We start from the raw sequence: 19,512 nt of genomic DNA on the forward strand, positions 1-19,512 counted from the left end.
TCAAGTAATGATTTCACTCCATGTTGGGCCCAAATAATGGAACTCAATCATCTACTCACTGGATGGCGGAAAACGAGTCTATTGGCAGAAAATATTATTCGACTTGAACGAGGACAAGGGGCAAACGATACGATTACTTTAGGCTGAATACGAGGAACCCATCTAGAAAATCCTATGATTTTTGGCATAACCAGGTACGGCTAAATTCAATTGATAGATAGAGGTACAAGGTTCCCTCCACATTGCCATCAACGTGAGTTTCATCAGTCTCAAATAAGAACCAGAATAACTTTGATGGGCAGTTAAAGATTTGTGTCTTGTTTGCTTAACCACCGTGGAAAACAACATACAATCACACAGACATCTTATAACTACATTTAAAGTGACATGTAAACAGTATCATTATCATGAAATGTCATAAAATCAAGTTGTGTTTCTTCTCAAACACAAGAAGTCAAAAGTTGAAATTACTTTTGCTGCATGCATCATAGAGCTCAATCATATGTACAAACTAAAACTTCATCACAGAGCAGTCAAGTGAACATGGAAACATTGATAATACCAGCACAAAGAAGGCCCTGACCTGAATATGATTTACTGTAGAATGCAAAAGCTCTTTGACCAAAGCATCTGTCCATTAAGTGTGCTAAAAAAAGATGGCCAACTTTTGTTTGTGTACCCATGTCTCCCGTATAAATTTGAAAGCCCCTAATAGCAATGGAATACGTCTTGCATTGTGGACCTAAAACTAGTATCGTCGCTCCAATACCCAAGACAGAACCAAAACGGAGTGGGCTTCATATGAGGCTGTGGAACCCATCATCTACTGCTTTCCTGATTTTTTAACGCGGATTCAACAAGCTTAACTTTCTTTGTATTCTCACTATTGACAAGGGAGAGTTTTGTAATTGAGGATTTCAGCTGCGATATTTGGGCATCTAGGACATTGTTCCTTCCCCCTATTTTCCTTTGCTGATTTGGTACATCACCTTTCAAAGATTGTGTGAACCTTCCCAGCCTTGCTCTTAGTGTGTCAATGGAAGCACGCAAAGCATCCAATTCAACTCTGGTAAATTGGTCTGCAGAATAACCAAACAATACAGAAAAGTTTGTAAGGTCGTGGCCAGCCTTTCTACAACCAAAAGACAAAAAAGTGAACTGACTTCAAAATCCTATAAGAACTGTCGTGTGATAAAGGTAAAGGAAAAGCATTTGACCACAGAAAGGAAATTTTTTATTTCCTTCATGAAATGGTAATGGATGAGCAAAATCAGAAATATGTACAGAAATTTGCATAATTTCATTAAAATAATTGCTGTAAGCATAAAATTGATTACCAAGCTCGGACTTGAATTCACGTTCTGCTTTAGACAAAGGCTTCTTATGAGCTCCAGGCAAGTTCCTCAGGCAATGCAAGCGCTGTTCCAGAAGATTGTGTCTGTGCATTGCATGATTAGTCCTGTTCACCAATCCTGACTGCTTATTCACCACTTTTGAAAGCTTCTCCTGTGCCTCACCTAATCGAGCATGCTGATCATCAATGATCCTCTTCAACTGGGGGCCATGATGCTTGAGTTCAAAGTAGACCTGAAGTCATGAAGGATAACATCTTCATACAACTGATTAAAAACCCAGTGCTGATCTGACAGCAGCATCTTAATAAAGCTTAGTCAAATGTCTAGCCTATATACCTCTAAGTAGTTCAAATATAATCAAACTGAAAAGTCGCTTAATTGCCAAAGGCCCAAAAAATAATCATTATAATAATGATTGCACTCCTGAAAACTTAAATGATAAACCTTGGCAGCATGCCAGCAGAAAGAATCATTGGATCTCCAGTGCACATGGCCCTTTATAGACAGCAATTCAGAATGCAAAACGATATAGATATCCTAAAAGTAGTTTTTCTCCCGAAACAAAAACTACTATATACCTATGGGTCAACCCCTAATATTTTTGCTCACCAGACAAGGCTTTTAACCTCAACTTATTCAACTATAACTTGCCTAATAGTTTGCTATTGATGGTTGTAAATGACAATAAATTCCATTTCAAACTAGAATGAGCAGATGGTTCAGAGAGAAGAGGCAGCAACCAAAGAGATCTAAACGAGTGAAAGGTAGTAGTAACCTGTATATCCCATAGGGGATTCTCACCTTATGTGCATACTCGACATAGTTTTCATGGAAAAGGTTCAGGTACTGGTGAAGAGTTGACCGCCCTTCAATAGAATCAGCAGCAACAGATCGAAGATTTGGTGAACCCTGAGGAACAAGAACCACCTTAGGACCACTAAGTAGTTCTTTGCTTATGATGTCTGGAGGATTTCTATTTGTCCATTCTTCAGAACTTGCAGATTCCTTCTCCATATCAACATGTACAGGCACCAATAAATTTAATGTTTTCATTTCTAGCACAGCACATTCTTTGTTGGAGGTAATCACCGCAATCCATGAGTACCCAAATGAATCTGAAAACGCTATAAAGCCACATAGGGGAGAAGGCGTGGAGTTCTCCACCTGGCATGTGCTAAGGACAGGATGCACAGAGGGAGACCGGACTGTCTCATCCTTGCCACTGGACTGACTGGTAAATGGAAGAAAATGCAAAACAATTGAATCTATCCCTCCATCATGAACAGAATAGATTCTTTCAGGCATAAGGGGATCAGCAAACATTGAAATATGAGACCCGCTTTCTGTTTTCCTCGGTAAGGCCAAATCCACAATTGCAAGTCTCAACAAAGGTGGAGGATGACCTAACCAGACAGTATGATCATGCGGTTGATCAAGCTTCACAACAGGAAGCTCACCCGAGATTGATTCACAAAGCATTGCAAGACCAAGAATATGGTTGTGGGAATTAAGACGAAGACGAGGTGGACTACCAACTGTCCAGACTGGCTGGATTTCATCGGATAGGGCATCTATTTGCAATTGCCCACCACTCCAGGCAGTCACCAGAATTGAGTCTTTGCTGGCTAAATCATAAAGAAAACTGACTGCATGACCTTCGCATTCTGCACCCCTAACTGCTAAGTCTTCATCTTCCACACCATGACATACTTTGCGTAACGGGCCCTGGAACACCAAAACAAACTTGTTAGTTTCTTGAAGATGTTACAGTAACAGTACAAGTTCCAAGCAAAGGCTTGACATCTTCACAGAAAAATTGTAACATGTTCAGCCAGAATGAAGATGCTACTTGATGTGGCATATGCAGAGATGAATTCTCACATGAAAAGCAATTTAATGTTTGTATGTTTAACATTAATTGATTAAGAAAGCATTCTGGTGAAACACTAGCAGATAGGAAATTTCTAAATTTTCCTAATAGTTGGCTGTCTGGAAGAAATCCAGTTTACAGGAGTACTTTGGATGTTCTGAAAATCTATACAACAGGCAATGTATGGGATGTGTAATGTAAGAAATAGAATGAATATTACCTGCAAACAAAGTGATGCATCAAATACAGCATAAGGATGAGCTTTTAGTGTTGATAGTTCCCCCTCCTTTGATTCATGGGCTAACTCAGGAAATGTAGCTTCCAGCCAAAAGATTGCCAGATTTGAGTTGTTAACAGCAACTGGATTTGCTGATTTCAGTCCAAACATTTCAGCATCACTATATATCTCCAAAACAGATTCCCATTTGTAGACACTGCTCCACAAAAAAGCACTCAATTTTAGTTAACATCAAATTAAAAATCATCTTGATATAAGGAAGCAGTTTAATATATACTCTTCGATGTATAATAGAAAATCTATACATGCCATGGCCACATGATACCACAAGTACAAATAAGAACAGTAAGAAAAAAATATCAAAATAACTAATCAAACAATGTGAAGCATAGGAAAGAATAAATGTGTAGATCTTCATGGTCATTTTTCAAGCATGTGACTTTGTAAAATAATGAGAATTGAAAGGACTACAGTGCCGACCTATCATGGTATCCAAAGAAAAATTCGAGCAGGTTATAAGATATCAGGTAAAAGAAATACCTTTTGAATGGAACAATTGGGCAAAGGATGTAAACTGAACCATCGCTGAATAACACGAAAACCTGCAGAATGGACATAAATGGAGGAATAAACAAGAGATGAAACTACTGCATGGCATTAAATACCAGTCTTCAAACCTAAACATGATGAACATGAAACATCATGAAAGATGTGATATCGCACAAAAGTTGCTATTTGCAAAGGTAACTACCATAGTAATCTAAATATATCACATAGAAAGAATCACAGAACAGAATTAAGAGTCCTAGCAATACTATAATTAGGCACATGCATTAACCCCCAACTGAACTTACACTAAACCTGTCCCACAAGTGGTCGCCCCCAAAAGAAAAATCAACTGGACAGATTGATGCAGCATTCCTGGATCTACCTGGTTCAACAGGCTGTAGATAATATTCCTGCTCTGGCTGCAGGACATCTGAGGACAAATCAAACAGTCTAGCCAAAGAAAACATATGAAAAAAAATTAAAAACAACACAACACAAGTCCTATTAAAACATAAAGGCAAGAAAAGGCATGGTTGACAATAATATTCATACTTTTAACATCAATTGAAATAATTTAACTTAATCATGAAATTCAGCATGTATTTACACTTTAACTAACAAATAACAATACTTCAATCCTAAACCGAAACAATCACATTATATGATTTGAAACAGAAATTCGTGATACCTGAAAACCGAATCAGAAGAAAGAATTCCTAAATGCGTATCACTGTAAGGATGCCACGAAACTTTTCGCATGGGTATTACATTTCTCTCATTAAAATAAATTTGCGAACCAATGGAAACAGTCCTGTACACCAACGAAATTCTAGTCATTAACAAAAAAACTTGAAAATTAAATTTAAATTCAAAAAATAAAATTCTACAAACGTACCTGCAAATGATGGAGTCATCTTTACTAGAAGAGCGTCCATAAAGGTACATAACACATAAACCATAGGCACCGGAAAGAAGCAAAGCAGAGCCATTTCTATTGATAGAAATTTTGTTAACCTCAAAATTAATCTCCACATCTGTTTGTAATACCTAATTACAAACACGTATACATATAAGAAAACAGCAATAACGCACTTTAAAATTGGATAGGCTATCACGGTCAAAATTAGGCTAACTATTGAAGCGAGTAAAGTATAATTACCTTAGAGGGAGAAGCAGCGAGGACAGACGAAGGGTCGGGATCGCCGAGGCCAATTGAAATACGATGGAGGCAGGGGAGGTTTGAATCCCAGTAATATAATCTAGAAGCGCCATCCCAAGCTAGTAGATTGGATGGTGGTTGCGGTGCAGCGTCACCTTCGAGTGAGGTGGAGGTGGAGGTGGAGGAAGTGAAGAGCGGGTGATTTTGGAGTGGGACCCATAGGATATCTTCTTTGGGAGTAGGAGATTTTCGAGAAGAAGAGTCTGGGTCTGGTTCTGTCAACTCGAAGTTGAATCTCATTTTGTTTCAGTTGCTCACTACTCACTACTGTAGGCTGCGGTCTCTTCTTGTGTTTCACGTTTCCTTGCTTTTGCTGGTGAGGACTGAGGACTGATGAGAGAGCGATATGGAGCTGGCGGAAGCAACCCTGTCTCTAGTTTGGGAAAGATGAAATGCCAAACGATGCCGCTTCATGGAGGAGGTTTTTCTGTATTTTTTTCCTGCCTCCTTACGGACTAAGGAGACTGGAGGACTAAAAAGAAACATAATATATGGGCTTAGCCCATAAATGGCCCATCATGCATAGGAAGAGGTCCAGAAGGACCAATAAAATGAGAAACAGCTGCGATCAAATTTTATCTTTGATTAACGTGTAATTTATTCCGAATAGATTGCATATTGAAGGTGGGTTCTTGTTTTTTAAAATATATTTTATTTAAAGATATATTAAAATAATATTTTATTTTATTTTTAAAAATTTATTTATATTTGTATATTGAAATAATATAAAAAAATTAAAAATAAATTAAAATTTTAAAAATTCCAGTTGAATTCTGTCCTTAACCAGAAAATCAAAATTAATAATGTTCATGCAGGTCCCCTTGTATCGGGAATGGTAATCTTAACTTCAAATTATCGCGAAATGAGAAGGATAAATTATTTGTATTTCCGAGTGATAGCATCGAAGGAGGAATCCAAAAAGGAACAGGAATCTCTTTTGCAAAATCTGTTGAAGATTTTTTATTTTTTACTTTAAGTTTCCATGCGATTGATAGAGCAATGAGAACCTTTGGGGGATTTGTAACAAGTAGTCAAGTACCATACAGTAACACAAACCAAATAGACCTCGATCATATATATATGCTCACACTTTGTTGGATTACAGGTGGTTTGGCTAGTCTCTAGCTAAATGCATTCACCTTTCTTTTGTAAATACACAAACCATACATTGTTAACTGAAAACAATAAGCCATGGTAGATTCCATCCTTTAGTCATATATATACATGTGTGTGTGTGTACATGTTCAAGCCATAACATACACAGTGATCTATGGCATATCTAAAAATGGTTGTTTTACTTTTTACTGGCCCCTAGTCGCCATGTTAGTGGTGTTTCTTCAGCAGTCTCCAAGCTGCAGATTTTGTCGAATAAACCTGTCCAAAAAGGGCCAGAGGTCAGAAATTGAGTTGGTTGCTCAAGTTCACCGGATTGGGTGATGATGGGAATCGGCAAGTAAGCAGACAAAATGACCAGATATAAACAATGGAAGATTCAAATATTACCTGCAACCGGACGCTGAAGAGTTTGATTAGCCAAAACGAGAATAAAAGTCTCCAGTTGTTGTTAGTCCTTCAAATGTTAGAATCAATCATTTCACTCTTTCTTCCAGCAGAATCTTTTGATACCTTGGAAACACCACGTTCTTGCAAGCTGAAACCTGTAGCACATGGCACACTCGTATCAGAGCTTACTTTAATCCAGCATCAACTACTACTTCTTTGTCAAGGCATTTCTATTCATTCAACGTGGAGAAAAAAAACTCTTCTAATTTTTGTGGTCGACAATTCTTTTGGCAGTTTGGCCGTGTGGGAAACTTGGATCAGTGCGTGTGCCTTGCGCGGGTGCTTGATGCCCAAGCATTGATTGCTGTTGCCCTTTTTTGGGCTAAGCTGTGTCACAAAGCCTCATAACTGAAATGACTAAGACCACATAAACTAGAAAGAGCTGTTTGTGACTCAAGTAATTAAAAGCAGGGAAAAATTGACCTGCCGACAAGCAGCTTCTGAAGGGATGGTACTTGTCACATGTTATTGTTTTGATAATTCTCATCGACCAAGTCTAAATTGGAGACCTACTTGTTGTAGTTTTTATCACGCTGAACAATCGCTAAGGCTATCTGATATGAGACCAGAAAAAGAAGTGTGAAACTGTGTATATCTGTAGTTAATCACCTTTTTAACTCAATAAGCATCCCAAAAGCCTCTTATCTCGTTCCAAACTAATCTTTATCTGGGTGTGAAAGGAATAAAGAAAAGAGATTTCGGTGGATAAAGTTTCTATGGAGAAAAAAAGCTAACATCTGTGAATGGAGTAAAGATACTTCACAAAAGATGGTAAACGTCTCGTATTCTGATACTAACAAATATGTGACCACAATAGTAAATTCGAAAAAATAAAATAAAAAATTGTCCATCTTAGCCACATGACCGGTTTCTCTGGATACGAGGTCCAATGGTTGTTTTTTGACCAGGGGATATGGAGGCTGGATCCAAGTGGAGGACATGGCTCGAGAAACATTAAAACATATAAACGAAATAGCGACATTATGATCACATGCTTCCTAAAAAAACAATTAAATTTGCTCAAAGTGACACGCCTTCCCCCCTAACATACTAAACTCATTTACACCAGGCAGCTCTATGGTGCCCTGAGAGAGGATTTTTCAGAGGAATCCTATGAATCTATTAACCAAAACCTTGCAGAATTATTCAGTGATGAAAAAAAACCGTAAGAAGTACCAATTCAAGGCGTTTTTCTGACCTTCCAGAAGGTATAATATTCAACTGTTGTACAGTTGAATTAGGTGCTGATAAATTGACTAATGAAGTTTTTAAAATAGTGCGATGTGACAACTCCGGATTCTTATCTTAATTTCGCTGTTATGTACAGTTGTAACTTGTAAGCATAATTCATCTTTGCAATCTGTTCATACTTCCCGTCAATTAATTGCTGGAGCAGCTGGGCTATAACGTCTAAATTTTTAGTAATTTGCAATACGAGAATCATCAAAATCGTCACGATCCAGTTAGGGAGACAAAGGAGGGAGGGAGGGACTTACAGCTTCAATGTCAATTTTGTAGACCCAAAGCTTTCTTCGTTCTCTGCAGCTTGTTCTATACGCCACAACAACATGACCAATTGCTAGAAGTAGAGAGCAAATAAACAAGGCAATTTCCATGGCTCTAACATATTCTCCTCGGCCCGTACTTGAAACTCTAAACACGCGTGGTGCCTTGAAGGAAACATAAATTAGTGATGACACAGAACAGATCGTTGTAATCCCCAGGTATGGTCCTGTTGAGAGCCTTGGTCCATCACACAAACTATAAACACCTATAACAACGACAAAATTTTTTTTACTAATCTTCCCATAAAAACATTAATAACAGGGAAGACATATAGAACAAAGAATGAAATTAACTGGTTTATGATACTTACAGATGATGACAACTGATCTTATAATGGATATGAGGGGTATGTCAACGAGGGAGTAACGAAAATCATAGTTATTGAAATGAGAAGAGAGTGTCTCTGATGATAAAGAAGAAGGAGAGAGAGAGGCAGAGAGGAGAGAAAAAGGAAGGAGAGTATCGGCTATAACAAGAAGAATAGGAGCAGAGAAAAGAAGGAAAGAAATTAACATGGTGATCAAGAAGAATACAGTCTTTACTCCTCTCAAAACCTTTTTTGATTTCTCTTCTTTTGCGAAACCCATCTCTTCTTTTTTGAGTTTTTGTTGCTTCTGCTTCTAATTTGTGAAGGATCCTACCAGGTTGTGCTTGTAGACAGAAGAATTGAAAAGAGAGAGACTTGAGGACTTCGCTAAAGTCATGGGAGGGAAGGGGCTTAAAAGGGGATGGTTGAGTTATATGAATTTAAAGAATATTTTAAGGGAGAATTTGAAATGAAAAAATAATTGCCATGGAAGGAAGGTGCTGCAGCAGGCCAAAAGGTTATTATTTTGACTGGACTTGTCCACTGGAACAAGGATGACAAAGACTTTGGAACTTTGGACGCGGAAGTAAATAGTCAAATATAGCATTCTGAAGGAAAACCACACACAAAAAGAAGTTGTTAACGACAATAACTACAAATGTATTAAGAGACAATTAACGACAGTTCATAGGTTTTCTTGTTTATTGCATACAGTAGAGGTAGAAGTCTCTGTTGTATTTTTTTCCCTGCTCTGTTTGTGGCCTCTTGGCTTGGCGAGGAAAATACAGAGCTTGACATCTAATTCAATTTCACGTGCAAGATATTAATGAAAATAGAGCGGAAAATTCTAGCAGTCCCAAGATGCTGTTTTGTATGTAGTTTTGTTTTTGTATTTTAAAAGTATTTTTTTAATTTTAAATTAATTATATTTTTTTGTTGTGATGCACTACTCTCATTAAACCATTTGTATTTATATGAATTAGGATTCTAATTCATGAATCTCTCGGTTCGAGAAAGAAAAATAAGAGGATCAAACCATTTATTCTGACTTTTTTTCAAATTCGTTACAATAATACTAAACAGATAGGACCGGGAATCAATATGTTCGAGGCTCCCCCGACGAATTGAGAAACAATCTCCTTTCCTTTTTTTTTTTGTTAGCCATCATCGTTGCTTATAGACAGATATCCTGTGTTGATTATTCTTTCTTTTTTATTTTAAACTAGAAATGAATCATGCTCAACGACCACAATAACAGTCCATGACTGCATGGTGTAATCGATAAATATAATAACCCATACCAATCAAGCGGGCATGGTGGAACCGACTGGCTGGGATCATGTGGGCACATGCATGCAACAGTTCATCTTTGCGAATCTTTAGGGTTTTTCTTTATAGGAGTCTTGGCTTCTCTCTTATTTCAATTGATTTTCCTTTCTTTAAACTCACGAGTAGTTGAGTGCAGACGAAAAGTAAAAAATAAACAATTCTTGTGATTTAATTAATTCCTTGGTAGTTAACAGCAAATACCAGATTCAATCTGTCGTATGCTGTGACATTATCCAAACCAGAGATTATATGCCTTTAATGCAGTTGTAAGCTAGCCTGTGCAGGAGAGATGGTGATGGCCTTTTATCCATCTCCGTTCAATGCATTCTCTTAAGATCCTCAGCACAGTTGAAAACGTTCATCTACGGCATCGCGTCGTCTCTTTAATTAGTACTATATCAGAAATTACATTTCAATAGCCTGGAATCCATGCAAGTAGACCAACTTCACCCCCACCGAATCCCTTGACTGGAAAAGGTCAAGGGGCAAATGTCGATGCTTTAATTAGGTCCATGCTGAAAAATCTATCAAGTCATACGAGAGAAGTCGAGATAAATGACCGGTGAAAATACATTAGCAGTATACCACCAGAATCCCAATGGAAAAGTTTGATCGAATATTGTTTAAATTTCATCAAGTTAGGGATTTGAACGAACTAGCCAGTGTTTTTCAATTGAATGGATTAATCTGACCAGACAAAATGTTAAGTGCAGGAGTATGTTTCTCTCGAAAGCACATGAATATACATCATCTCATGGGTGGGCAGCTGGGAGTTGGTGAATGCCTGATGTCTGCCCGGAATTTTTTAACTATTTGTTTCAGAAAACTTACCTCGTTTTCTTCTTCTTGTGTTTTTTTAGTAATGAAAAGCTTCATTTTATTCTAAATACTGCATCGAGATAAGCTTGACAAATAGCTCGATTGCAGCTAGTTTATCACAAAATATTATAAAATCCAGTAAAAATGTGAGATTAAGTTAATTCTACAAAAAAAAAAAAAAAGGGTGCGTTAAAATCAGGGGATTCCAATACATCTAATTATGGTGATGTTTCTTTGCACGGTTTTGTGATCATGCTGCATAAATGCTTATGGTTTTTTTTTTTATGGATTAATTTAACAAAAACATGTATATATAATTTTTTTTATAAAAAATAAAAATATCTAACCCACGGATAAACATGAATCACATAACTAATTAATATATATAACACGTCAATATAAATAGTAGTTCTCTTTATTGTATCATTTTTTTATTTTTAGAAATCCCTTTATTATATCATTGCTTACGGACCAGGGCAATAAAACAGGACACCTATTTAGAGAGAGACAGAGCAATAGGTTGGGATAAACAGTACAGCTCAGGAAATTTCAGTTGTGAATTATAGAATAAAACCACCTCCGTCTTGCGTAATCGCTTACTTAAAAAACTGGAAAACATTTCCTTGATGGAGTTGCCAAGCATCCTTTATTATACTCAATTTATTTGTCAAAGCCCGCAGAGGTCCGATTCACATTATTTTCGACTGTCTCGTGAAGATATATACATATTTTTTTTAGATTAATATGGATGTTTAAACTACTTTATTTGTATTTTAATTAATTCTATGAATTTTAAAATTAATAATAATATAAATTTTTAATGAATTTAAATTTTATAAAATTTAAATTGATAAACTCTAAAATAAAAATTTAAAAGTTGACCAGTTTAATTATACTCGATTTTCTCGTGAAGATATCATGCAAGGCAGTCGAGTAAGAACCATATGGCTACATGCATCTGGAGCCGCCTTAGCGGGGTTACGAGTCAAATCTTGCATATGCCGTGACCAGTTCTAGATTTCTAGAGCAGCCATTTTACAAGCATGGTTCACGAGGCTTACGTGTAAGTCGTCATGTTTCCTTGTCAGAAGCGACCATTACCAATGGAGAGTGAAAGAGATTTACAAAATTGCAAGGAAAATTTGCAGTATTTTAAATCCTAACAGTTGGGTGGGTGGCGTTATAGGCTCATTCATGACCACTGTTTTTATAATTAATTTGTTAAATTCACCGATCCGAGTCAATGATTTATTTACCTACATAACGGGACCAAATTCCTCGAGGATAGCAGTCTTTTTTTCTCACCAAAGCACCAAATTATTATACGAGACTCTGGCCGGCCAGTCGGGTTTTTAAAAATATAGTAATAATTATTTTTTAAAAAATAATTATTTTTAATATTAAAATATCAAAATAATATGAAACAATTACAAAATATTATTTTAAAGTAAAGAAAAAAGTAAAAATATTTTTTTAAAATGTTTTTAAAACAAAAAAACAAATAAAATATTAAATTCAAATACCAGCATGTAGAGAAATCATATACTCGATCGATACTTACTTTTCAAGCTGCAAGTTTGGCTTCAGCGGCAGCTTAGTGGTGTGCAAGTTTCCTTCTTAGAGGGTGTTTGTGTTAGAGGTGGAGGTTGAGGTTTGGATGTCAGACCCACTAAAAAACTACAAAAAACAAGAAATATTAGTTTTTGTAGTTGAATTTTGTGCATAATTGAATTGTACCTAACCACAATCTCAACCATAAAAACTAAACCAAATACACCCTTACCCTGCTTGATTAAGCAGTCTTTTGGAACAAACTATTCATTACAACAAAAATAAGGAACCATTTACAAGAAACAAATAGAATACGCCAACGATATTTCACATTTGTCACAGGATAAGAAATTGCAAGGAAGCTTCCAAGGAGGGGGGGAATGATCGTTTTTAGGGCCATTTGGATTGTTCTTTAAGCTATTCAAGTTCTTATGCGCCACGTAACAGGAAAAAAGATGGGATTATTTTCAGAACCAAAACAGAAGTATATATGCCTCTGCAGGGGAAAAAAAAACACTAAAAATAAAGTGTGGCACCTTCGTCACAAAACACTAAAACAGGAAAGAAAGAAAAGAAAAATGTGACCCCTGCCGCGTGCACCAAGCTAGGAGAAATTGGGACAGATGAATACGATTAGTGACGTAGCAAGAGTTTTTTAAATAAGAAGATAAATTATTAATAAATATTATATTATATAGACATGTATTAGAAATTAATTCAGAACATATATGTTAATTTATATCAAGTAAAATTAATTTAAAATTATTTTTAAAATAAAATAAATTACATTATAAATATTATTCTTTTCGAGTTTTTATATTTTGAAATCACTTAATAATAGTTTTATTATCAATTTTATTGAAGATATTTTTTTTAATATATATAATCAAATTATCTTTCAATCAATTATTCTGTCAATGCAAGAGATGTCAAAAATAGTGGTTTTGTATGAATATTAATTTTTTTTTCCCATTTCACACCCATTATCTACTATTTATTTATTTATTTCATCAATTTTTTTTAAAAAATATTTATCATGTTTGATTGAGGGGCGCATCTCGCTGCACTTGCGAGCAGAACTGTTTAACAAATAATAAGGTTACCGACTCCCTTCCGAGTCATGCCGATGATGAGACCTATTTGAAAAGGAGGAATTATGACTCTCTCATGTGCATGAAGGCATGGACCGGGACGATCCGTGATGCTCATTTTTGCTTTGTTGATTTTTGCCCTCGATTTTCTGATTTACATTTACACAATCCGTGATCTAGTTATTCTTATTTTACTATTAAACGAAATACACTGACGATGGCATGCCGTGAAGAGAACCATATTTTTAATCTGGGTCCTAAATAGGATTCCATATGGTTTTTCGCCAGCACAAAATCCTGCGTAATGTTTGAAGATAATCTAAATTCTTCACCAGAACTTTCATATCCTAGGACATGGGCTTCAAATCTGGTTCAAAATACACAAAATTCAAAACCCGAAAAAAGAACCTCATGTTGTATGATTTGGTTCTCATGGCCCATCATAAAAAGCCCATTTTACTTGAAAAATAATTTTAACACGGGCCTAGCTTCAATAGTATTTTTGCGCAATGCGGTCATCATTGTATATGAAACCCGCGAGTTTACCCAAGATCCGGGTGACGAGGGGTCTTAGCCATTTTGTAAATAGGTAAAATCTGATCTTATAATTGACCAGGTTAAATTTAAATAATTTATCAAGTTAATTTAAAATTTAAATGACTCGATATAAGTTCGATGAGATTATATATATATAAAAGTATTGTATTTTTTTTTAACTTTTATATATGAGATAATTATATATAATTTGCATGTATATAAACTAGTTTTTAATTTTTTAATATAAAATATTAAAATTCTAAATATATTTTTTAAAATTTATTGGATTGACCCGGTGAACCCCGGGTCAGGTTTAATAAATAATCAGAGTTCAGATGCCAATAGAAAAACGGCTCGCCGAAGGCCGAAAGAATTTGAAGAAGGAAAAGACTGCTTGTATACAGCGAACTCGGCACGTCGAGATAGCCAAGTCGAGGTGAAGCGTTGAACGCACGCAATAGGAAGCCTCTGTTTGGTTGCTCAGAAAGACAGGGAAAGAAGTAAGAAAGTTGCACTATGATCTGGTTTCATTACTGTTGTCTTGCGCTGTTTAGTACACTTCTCTGTTTCGCTTTAGTTTTCGCTGTTTCTTTTTAGTCTTTTTTTTTAATGCATAGATTTTACCAGCTATAAAACTACACCAGCTGTTCAAAAAACCACAATTCTCGGACTTTGAGCTATCCTTTCTTGGGCAGTTTAATTGGAATTTGCTGACTTATGAAACTCTTTGTGATGCACTCCAGTTGTTCGATGAAAAGCGCATGTCAATTATTATTAATTGTTATTGTTCTTGGTTCTGTTACCAACTGTTCATGGCTTGTAAAAGAAATGCCAGCATTGTAATCCTAATAGAGCTGCATTGTGCTTTTCTGTTTAGGGAAGCTTAACTCGGTGACGCTTGCAATGGCGGCGACTAAGACCCGAATAAGCAGCTTCTCTCGCAATATACCAGCTGTGTCTGCTCTTCAGTTGCCTGGAATAAAGTGCGGTCCTAATGGCACATTCTTTGTTTCATCTGGGATACCTGACCTTGACAGTAACCTCTCTACATTACTTTTCTCTAGTTTCTTGCACTTACTGGAGGCAGGGTTCGGTTAACAACAATCAAATGAATTGATATTGTTTTGAGTTTTTCTTTCTTTTATCTGATGTAGAGATACTGGGTGGTGGGTTTCCTTTGGGAAGCTTAGTTATGATAATGGAAGATGCGGAAGCTCCTCATCACATGCTGTTATTGAGGAATTTCATGTCTCAAGGACTTGTTCAAAACCAACCTCTTCTTTATGCCAGTCCAGCTACAGACCCTAGAGGGTTTTTGGGTACTTTGCCTTGCCCCTCATCATCTAAAGATGATAAATCCCGTAAACATGATACAGAACAGGTGCTCTCGTTTTCATACTGATTTCTACCATGCAGTTTTTATTTCGTTTTTCTGTATTTGTTTGATTTTTTCTTTTTTGTTTGGGTGACGTGAGTTTGTACCGCATATCTAACTGATTGCAGGAAAAGGGACTGAGAATTGCTTGGCAGTATAAAAAGTATTTCAGTGAAAATCAGCAAAATATTGATGATCATAAAGGTGAGCTTTTTGGGCTAGCCATTTCTTTTGTAGATTTAATACACTAATCATGATTTTCATCTTTGCATAGAATTGATGTTATGAGATAAATTGTCAGAAGTTGATCACTTGGAATAATTTTCAAGCAAGCCTGTCCAGAATAAACATGTTTTCTGAGCGTGCAAATTCACTAGCCTGCACTTCATAGCTTTGATAAAAAGGGTACCGTTATTTTTTGTTATCAGCAGTTCCAGGTATTTATGCAATAATGCTTAAAGGGTAAACAACAGGTGCAATACATGTATATTTAAAGCGTCTCTTACACTTTCATGGATTCAAAAGAATTGATTATGAACACAATAATGGAGAAATTGAACATTTAGGTCAGGTATAAAGACAAAATATGACATCGTAAAAAAAGGGTGCAACTTTGTTGTCCTTGCCATGCTGATCCAATAAGGACTCTAGATATGAAGCTGTTATTGAATGATTGACCTCAGATGACGAGTTATTTAATTTGATCTTGCATTCAGCTTCTGTTTGAGAGTCTTTTAGTAAATATCATGTCTGTTCAGTGGTGGGAATGAATGGAGATAAGTCTGGCATCCTTACATAGTTATATTGCAGATAGTAATCAAGAGTTTTGCAATGATTTTGACTTGCGGAAACCATTGGAGAAGCATTTTTACAGTGGGCAGCGTGTAGACTGTGTCAGCATCAAAGATTCTCCTAACCTGGCCACTCTTCATGACCGTTGTGCCACATTTTTAGCTCAATTTCCAAGGTAATGCTGTATGCTTCCTTAATCAGATATCTTAGGCAAATACATTTTGGGTTTTAACAAAATGTCAAACATCTGAACAAGGTCTGCAAGATATCTTGATAGCTGAACCATCTTGAGTGGTGACATTATAAATGTTTGCATGATCACATAAGCTTGTCTATCCAGATGTGTGGGTGCGTTTTAAGAAATAGTTCTATGTGAAATAGTTTAGCATGCTGCTAATTTTGTTTCATGTTTCTTCATTTATTGTTAAACTTCATCATACACATTTCTCTGCAAATAGAATTGGAAAAGACCATACATGCTTGTGCTTATGTGTGTGTGTGTGTTAAAACAGCTTTGGCATGATAATTAATTTCATTTTTCTTCATTTATTTGTTATATTTCCTTTGCTTATTTCTCCTCAAAGAGATTGGAAAGCTTCTCAAGCTATTTCCTGTTTTTAGGCTTGTTTGGATGATAGTATCTGGACTGCTATAGAATTGATCTTTGACTATCTGTTTTGGGTTTCTTGTTGATTTAGCTACTTTTCTAGTTTTTCACACATTATTCTTACCATCTGCTGGTTATTTTCTCCAGAAATGATGGAAGCTTTTCTTGCATGGGTCGTATTGCTATTCAGTCATTATGTGCTCCACAATGTGAACTTTCCAAAATGGTCAGTGGCAAATACATTTGCACTTGAACCCTATCTCCTCACAACTTTGGTTTATGATTTGCATTAATTTAGACTGTTCCAGTGCCTTTCCTCTTTGGTAAGGTTTTCTAAATTGTAAAAATCTTTTCCTTGGCCTCTTTTAACTAGTCAAAGAATCTTGATTGCCATTTATCTTCTTTTTATATTGAAACCCATTACGATTCATTTTTGTGATTCGTACAGGACTTTTGTTAACAAATGTTACATTGCAGGACTGGGAGATGCTTTCCTTCATTAGATCTCTCAAAAGCATGCTACGGTCTGCAAATGCAGTTGCTATTATTACATTTCCATCTTCCCTTCTTTCGCCATCCTTCTGTAAAAGATGGCAGCACATGGCAGATGTGTTACTGTCTGTCAAAGCAATCCCAGGTTTATTGATATTCACATGTGCTTTTGTGGTGTTTATTTTAGCTTTCAAAACTTCTGAACAAGTGCTTTTTCCCAGATGAGGACAAGGAATTGGGAAAACTCCTAACTGGTTACCAAGACATGGTTGGCTTCCTTAATGTGCACAAAATAGCACGTATCAATACTCAGGTACAAAATCAGGGTACTTTGCTGTAATCATATGCCACGTGTATTCTCTACTTAGCCATGCATGGGCTTCCAAAATAAGCAAGTAGACATGCATGCACGATTGCATGCGCAGATACACATTAAGAGAGGTGTCCTATTCACCTAACCCTATGACATGTCGAGCTTAAGGCATGTTGGATTCAATCGTTGGCCTTGAAATAGTTTAATTCCTATTAAAACATCGCCATATATACTATTTTTCACCTAAATATGCAGGTTCGATTGAATGTGCTATGTTTACCTGCCATGCATATTATTTCAGAACCATCTTTTCTTCCCTCGAAAGTTCCTTATAGAATAGCATCTCAAATTTGCAGTTTTTTGTTCTGACTGGGAACTCAGGTCTTTCCAAAGACCTTGTACCATTTTGTTTATCATCATGACTTCAGGGTTACACAGTTCTGCTGTTTCAAATTTTCCACAGGTTCCCATGATTCTTGAGGCAACGACATTCTCAATAAAATTGCATAAGCGACGGTTTTTAGTTTTAGAATGTCTAAATCAAGCCCCCATTGATGGTTCAAGTGGGACTTCATATGGCACATCTGGTGGCTGTTCTGGGTCCTCCAGAAGCGGTGCCCTTGATTTTTAGCGGCATTGCATGTAGACCAACTGGCAAGTGCTTGTCAAAGCAACACTGAGAGTTGACCAGGAATGAAACAGAAAAATTGTTGGTCGTTGGAGGCAGAACACTCGAGGGTTCTCTTGTCTACTTAGCAGTACAATCATCGAATCCACTGTCTTGAACAGTAAACGAGCCTTGAATGCAAGAAAGTGGGTCAGTCTCTTCTGATTATCTCCTTCGGATTTCAATGATCTGTTTTGCTGATTGAATTATCCAAAATGTTGGCAATGACAGAACAACTGTAAATTGATCTTGTAGCTTTGTTTGTGTTATTAGTACTGGTTTGGTTTGTATTTCAAAACAGAGCGATTCATAGGACGTTGGAGAATACGAGAAATTGCTTGACAAGTTGACATCATAGCTTGTCGATTAGCTAACCTTTTTTTGTTTTGGTGGAGCTATCTAACCGCGAGCAGTTATATTGCAGTATAACTTGTTTTTTTTTCTTTTAATATGATTAATGACGGTCGAACAGTCCGAATTCAAATAGATATTTCTACGGTATTTAACGATACTTGGTTATAGAACAAGCTAATTCTAGTTACGCAGTTGCATGCTTTCACACCTTCGCGAGTTTGGAGAGGTTACTCTGTTTTTGTTCATCTATAAAATGAAAACTGAACGTGAACATATCAATCTAACTGTGTGTGATTTTAAAGAATAAATTTAAAAAAATATATTTTTAATCATGGTTTTAAAAATATGTTTAATTAAAACCCTTTGTTAAAAAAATAAAATCAAGATTTGAAGCAATTATAAATATAGGTTCAATGTAAAAAATAAAAAATATTTAGTTAACTAAAAAGGGGTTTTTATTTTTTATTTTAATTTTTATAGTTAGATAAAGAACAGAAGCGGGAACAATATCATAGAATAAGCTAAAACCCTTTGCTGCTTGTGCCGGTCATAATTGCTTATGGCAAAGTTTACAGCGTCATCTTTTCTTTTTTTCTGTACACGTACCCTTCCTTGTATTATCATGGAACTTCGATGAAAAACTCTTTTGCCACCAAAGCAAAATATACCTTTTTATGTGATACTAGTTAACGGCTTTTCTGGAACATGCATCGGTGATCTTGTGTTTTGGGCTACGAAGTGCTCAGTCTCTCTTTACTGAATTCTATCCAGAATTTAGCATTTTTTCACATATTAGAAACATATTTTATTAATAAAATATGATAATCAAGTTGATTAAAAATATAAAATAAAACATAATTAGTGGTTTTATTACAAGTTCAGGTGACCTGTCTAATTTTGTTAGTTTGAAGGAAACAA

At 36.0% G+C, this 19,512-nt stretch overlaps 3 protein-coding genes across 4 annotated transcripts; 1 reads left to right on the top strand and 2 right to left on the bottom strand.

Moving 5' to 3' along the window:
• Window positions 1-372: 372 nt before the first annotated feature.
• On the bottom strand, window positions 373-5,690 carry LOC133695634 (nuclear pore complex protein NUP88-like). Its single transcript, XM_062117544.1, has 9 exons — window positions 5,172-5,690; window positions 4,908-5,059; window positions 4,701-4,823; window positions 4,318-4,462; window positions 4,004-4,065; window positions 3,446-3,659; window positions 2,157-3,080; window positions 1,338-1,587; window positions 373-1,079 (listed from the first exon to the last, which is right to left on the bottom strand). Exons 1-9 carry the CDS (start codon window positions 5,469-5,471, stop codon window positions 820-822), a joined length of 2,430 nt encoding a protein of 809 aa, XP_061973528.1. The 5' UTR covers window positions 5,472-5,690; the 3' UTR covers window positions 373-819.
• A 587-nt stretch (window positions 5,691-6,277) lies between these two features.
• LOC133695774 (uncharacterized) lies at window positions 6,278-9,219 on the bottom strand. Its single transcript, XM_062117718.1, has 4 exons — window positions 8,671-9,219; window positions 8,291-8,565; window positions 6,735-6,889; window positions 6,278-6,605 (listed from the first exon to the last, which is right to left on the bottom strand). Exons 1-3 carry the CDS (start codon window positions 8,945-8,947, stop codon window positions 6,821-6,823), a joined length of 621 nt encoding a protein of 206 aa, XP_061973702.1. The 5' UTR covers window positions 8,948-9,219; the 3' UTR covers window positions 6,278-6,605; window positions 6,735-6,820.
• A 5,097-nt stretch (window positions 9,220-14,316) lies between these two features.
• Window positions 14,317-18,614, top strand: LOC133697401 (elongator complex protein 4). Of its 2 annotated transcripts, none has more exons than XM_062119911.1 (9): window positions 14,317-14,494; window positions 14,877-15,030; window positions 15,149-15,375; window positions 15,498-15,573; window positions 16,180-16,336; window positions 16,916-16,994; window positions 17,246-17,405; window positions 17,482-17,573; window positions 18,037-18,614. In XM_062119911.1, the coding sequence occupies exons 2-9, from the start codon at window positions 14,898-14,900 to the stop codon at window positions 18,202-18,204; spliced, it is 1,092 nt and encodes a 363-aa protein (XP_061975895.1). In that variant the 5' UTR covers window positions 14,317-14,494; window positions 14,877-14,897; the 3' UTR covers window positions 18,205-18,614. The 2 variants fall into 2 exon arrangements, with proteins under 2 accessions (XP_061975895.1, XP_061975894.1); XM_062119910.1 differs by having other exon boundaries at window positions 14,318-14,494; window positions 14,872-15,030.
• The last annotated feature ends 898 nt before the right edge of the window (window positions 18,615-19,512 follow it).

This window comes from Populus nigra, chromosome 6, assembly GCF_951802175.1.
Source record: "Populus nigra chromosome 6, ddPopNigr1.1, whole genome shotgun sequence".
NCBI classification, from domain to species: domain Eukaryota; kingdom Viridiplantae; phylum Streptophyta; class Magnoliopsida; order Malpighiales; family Salicaceae; genus Populus; species Populus nigra.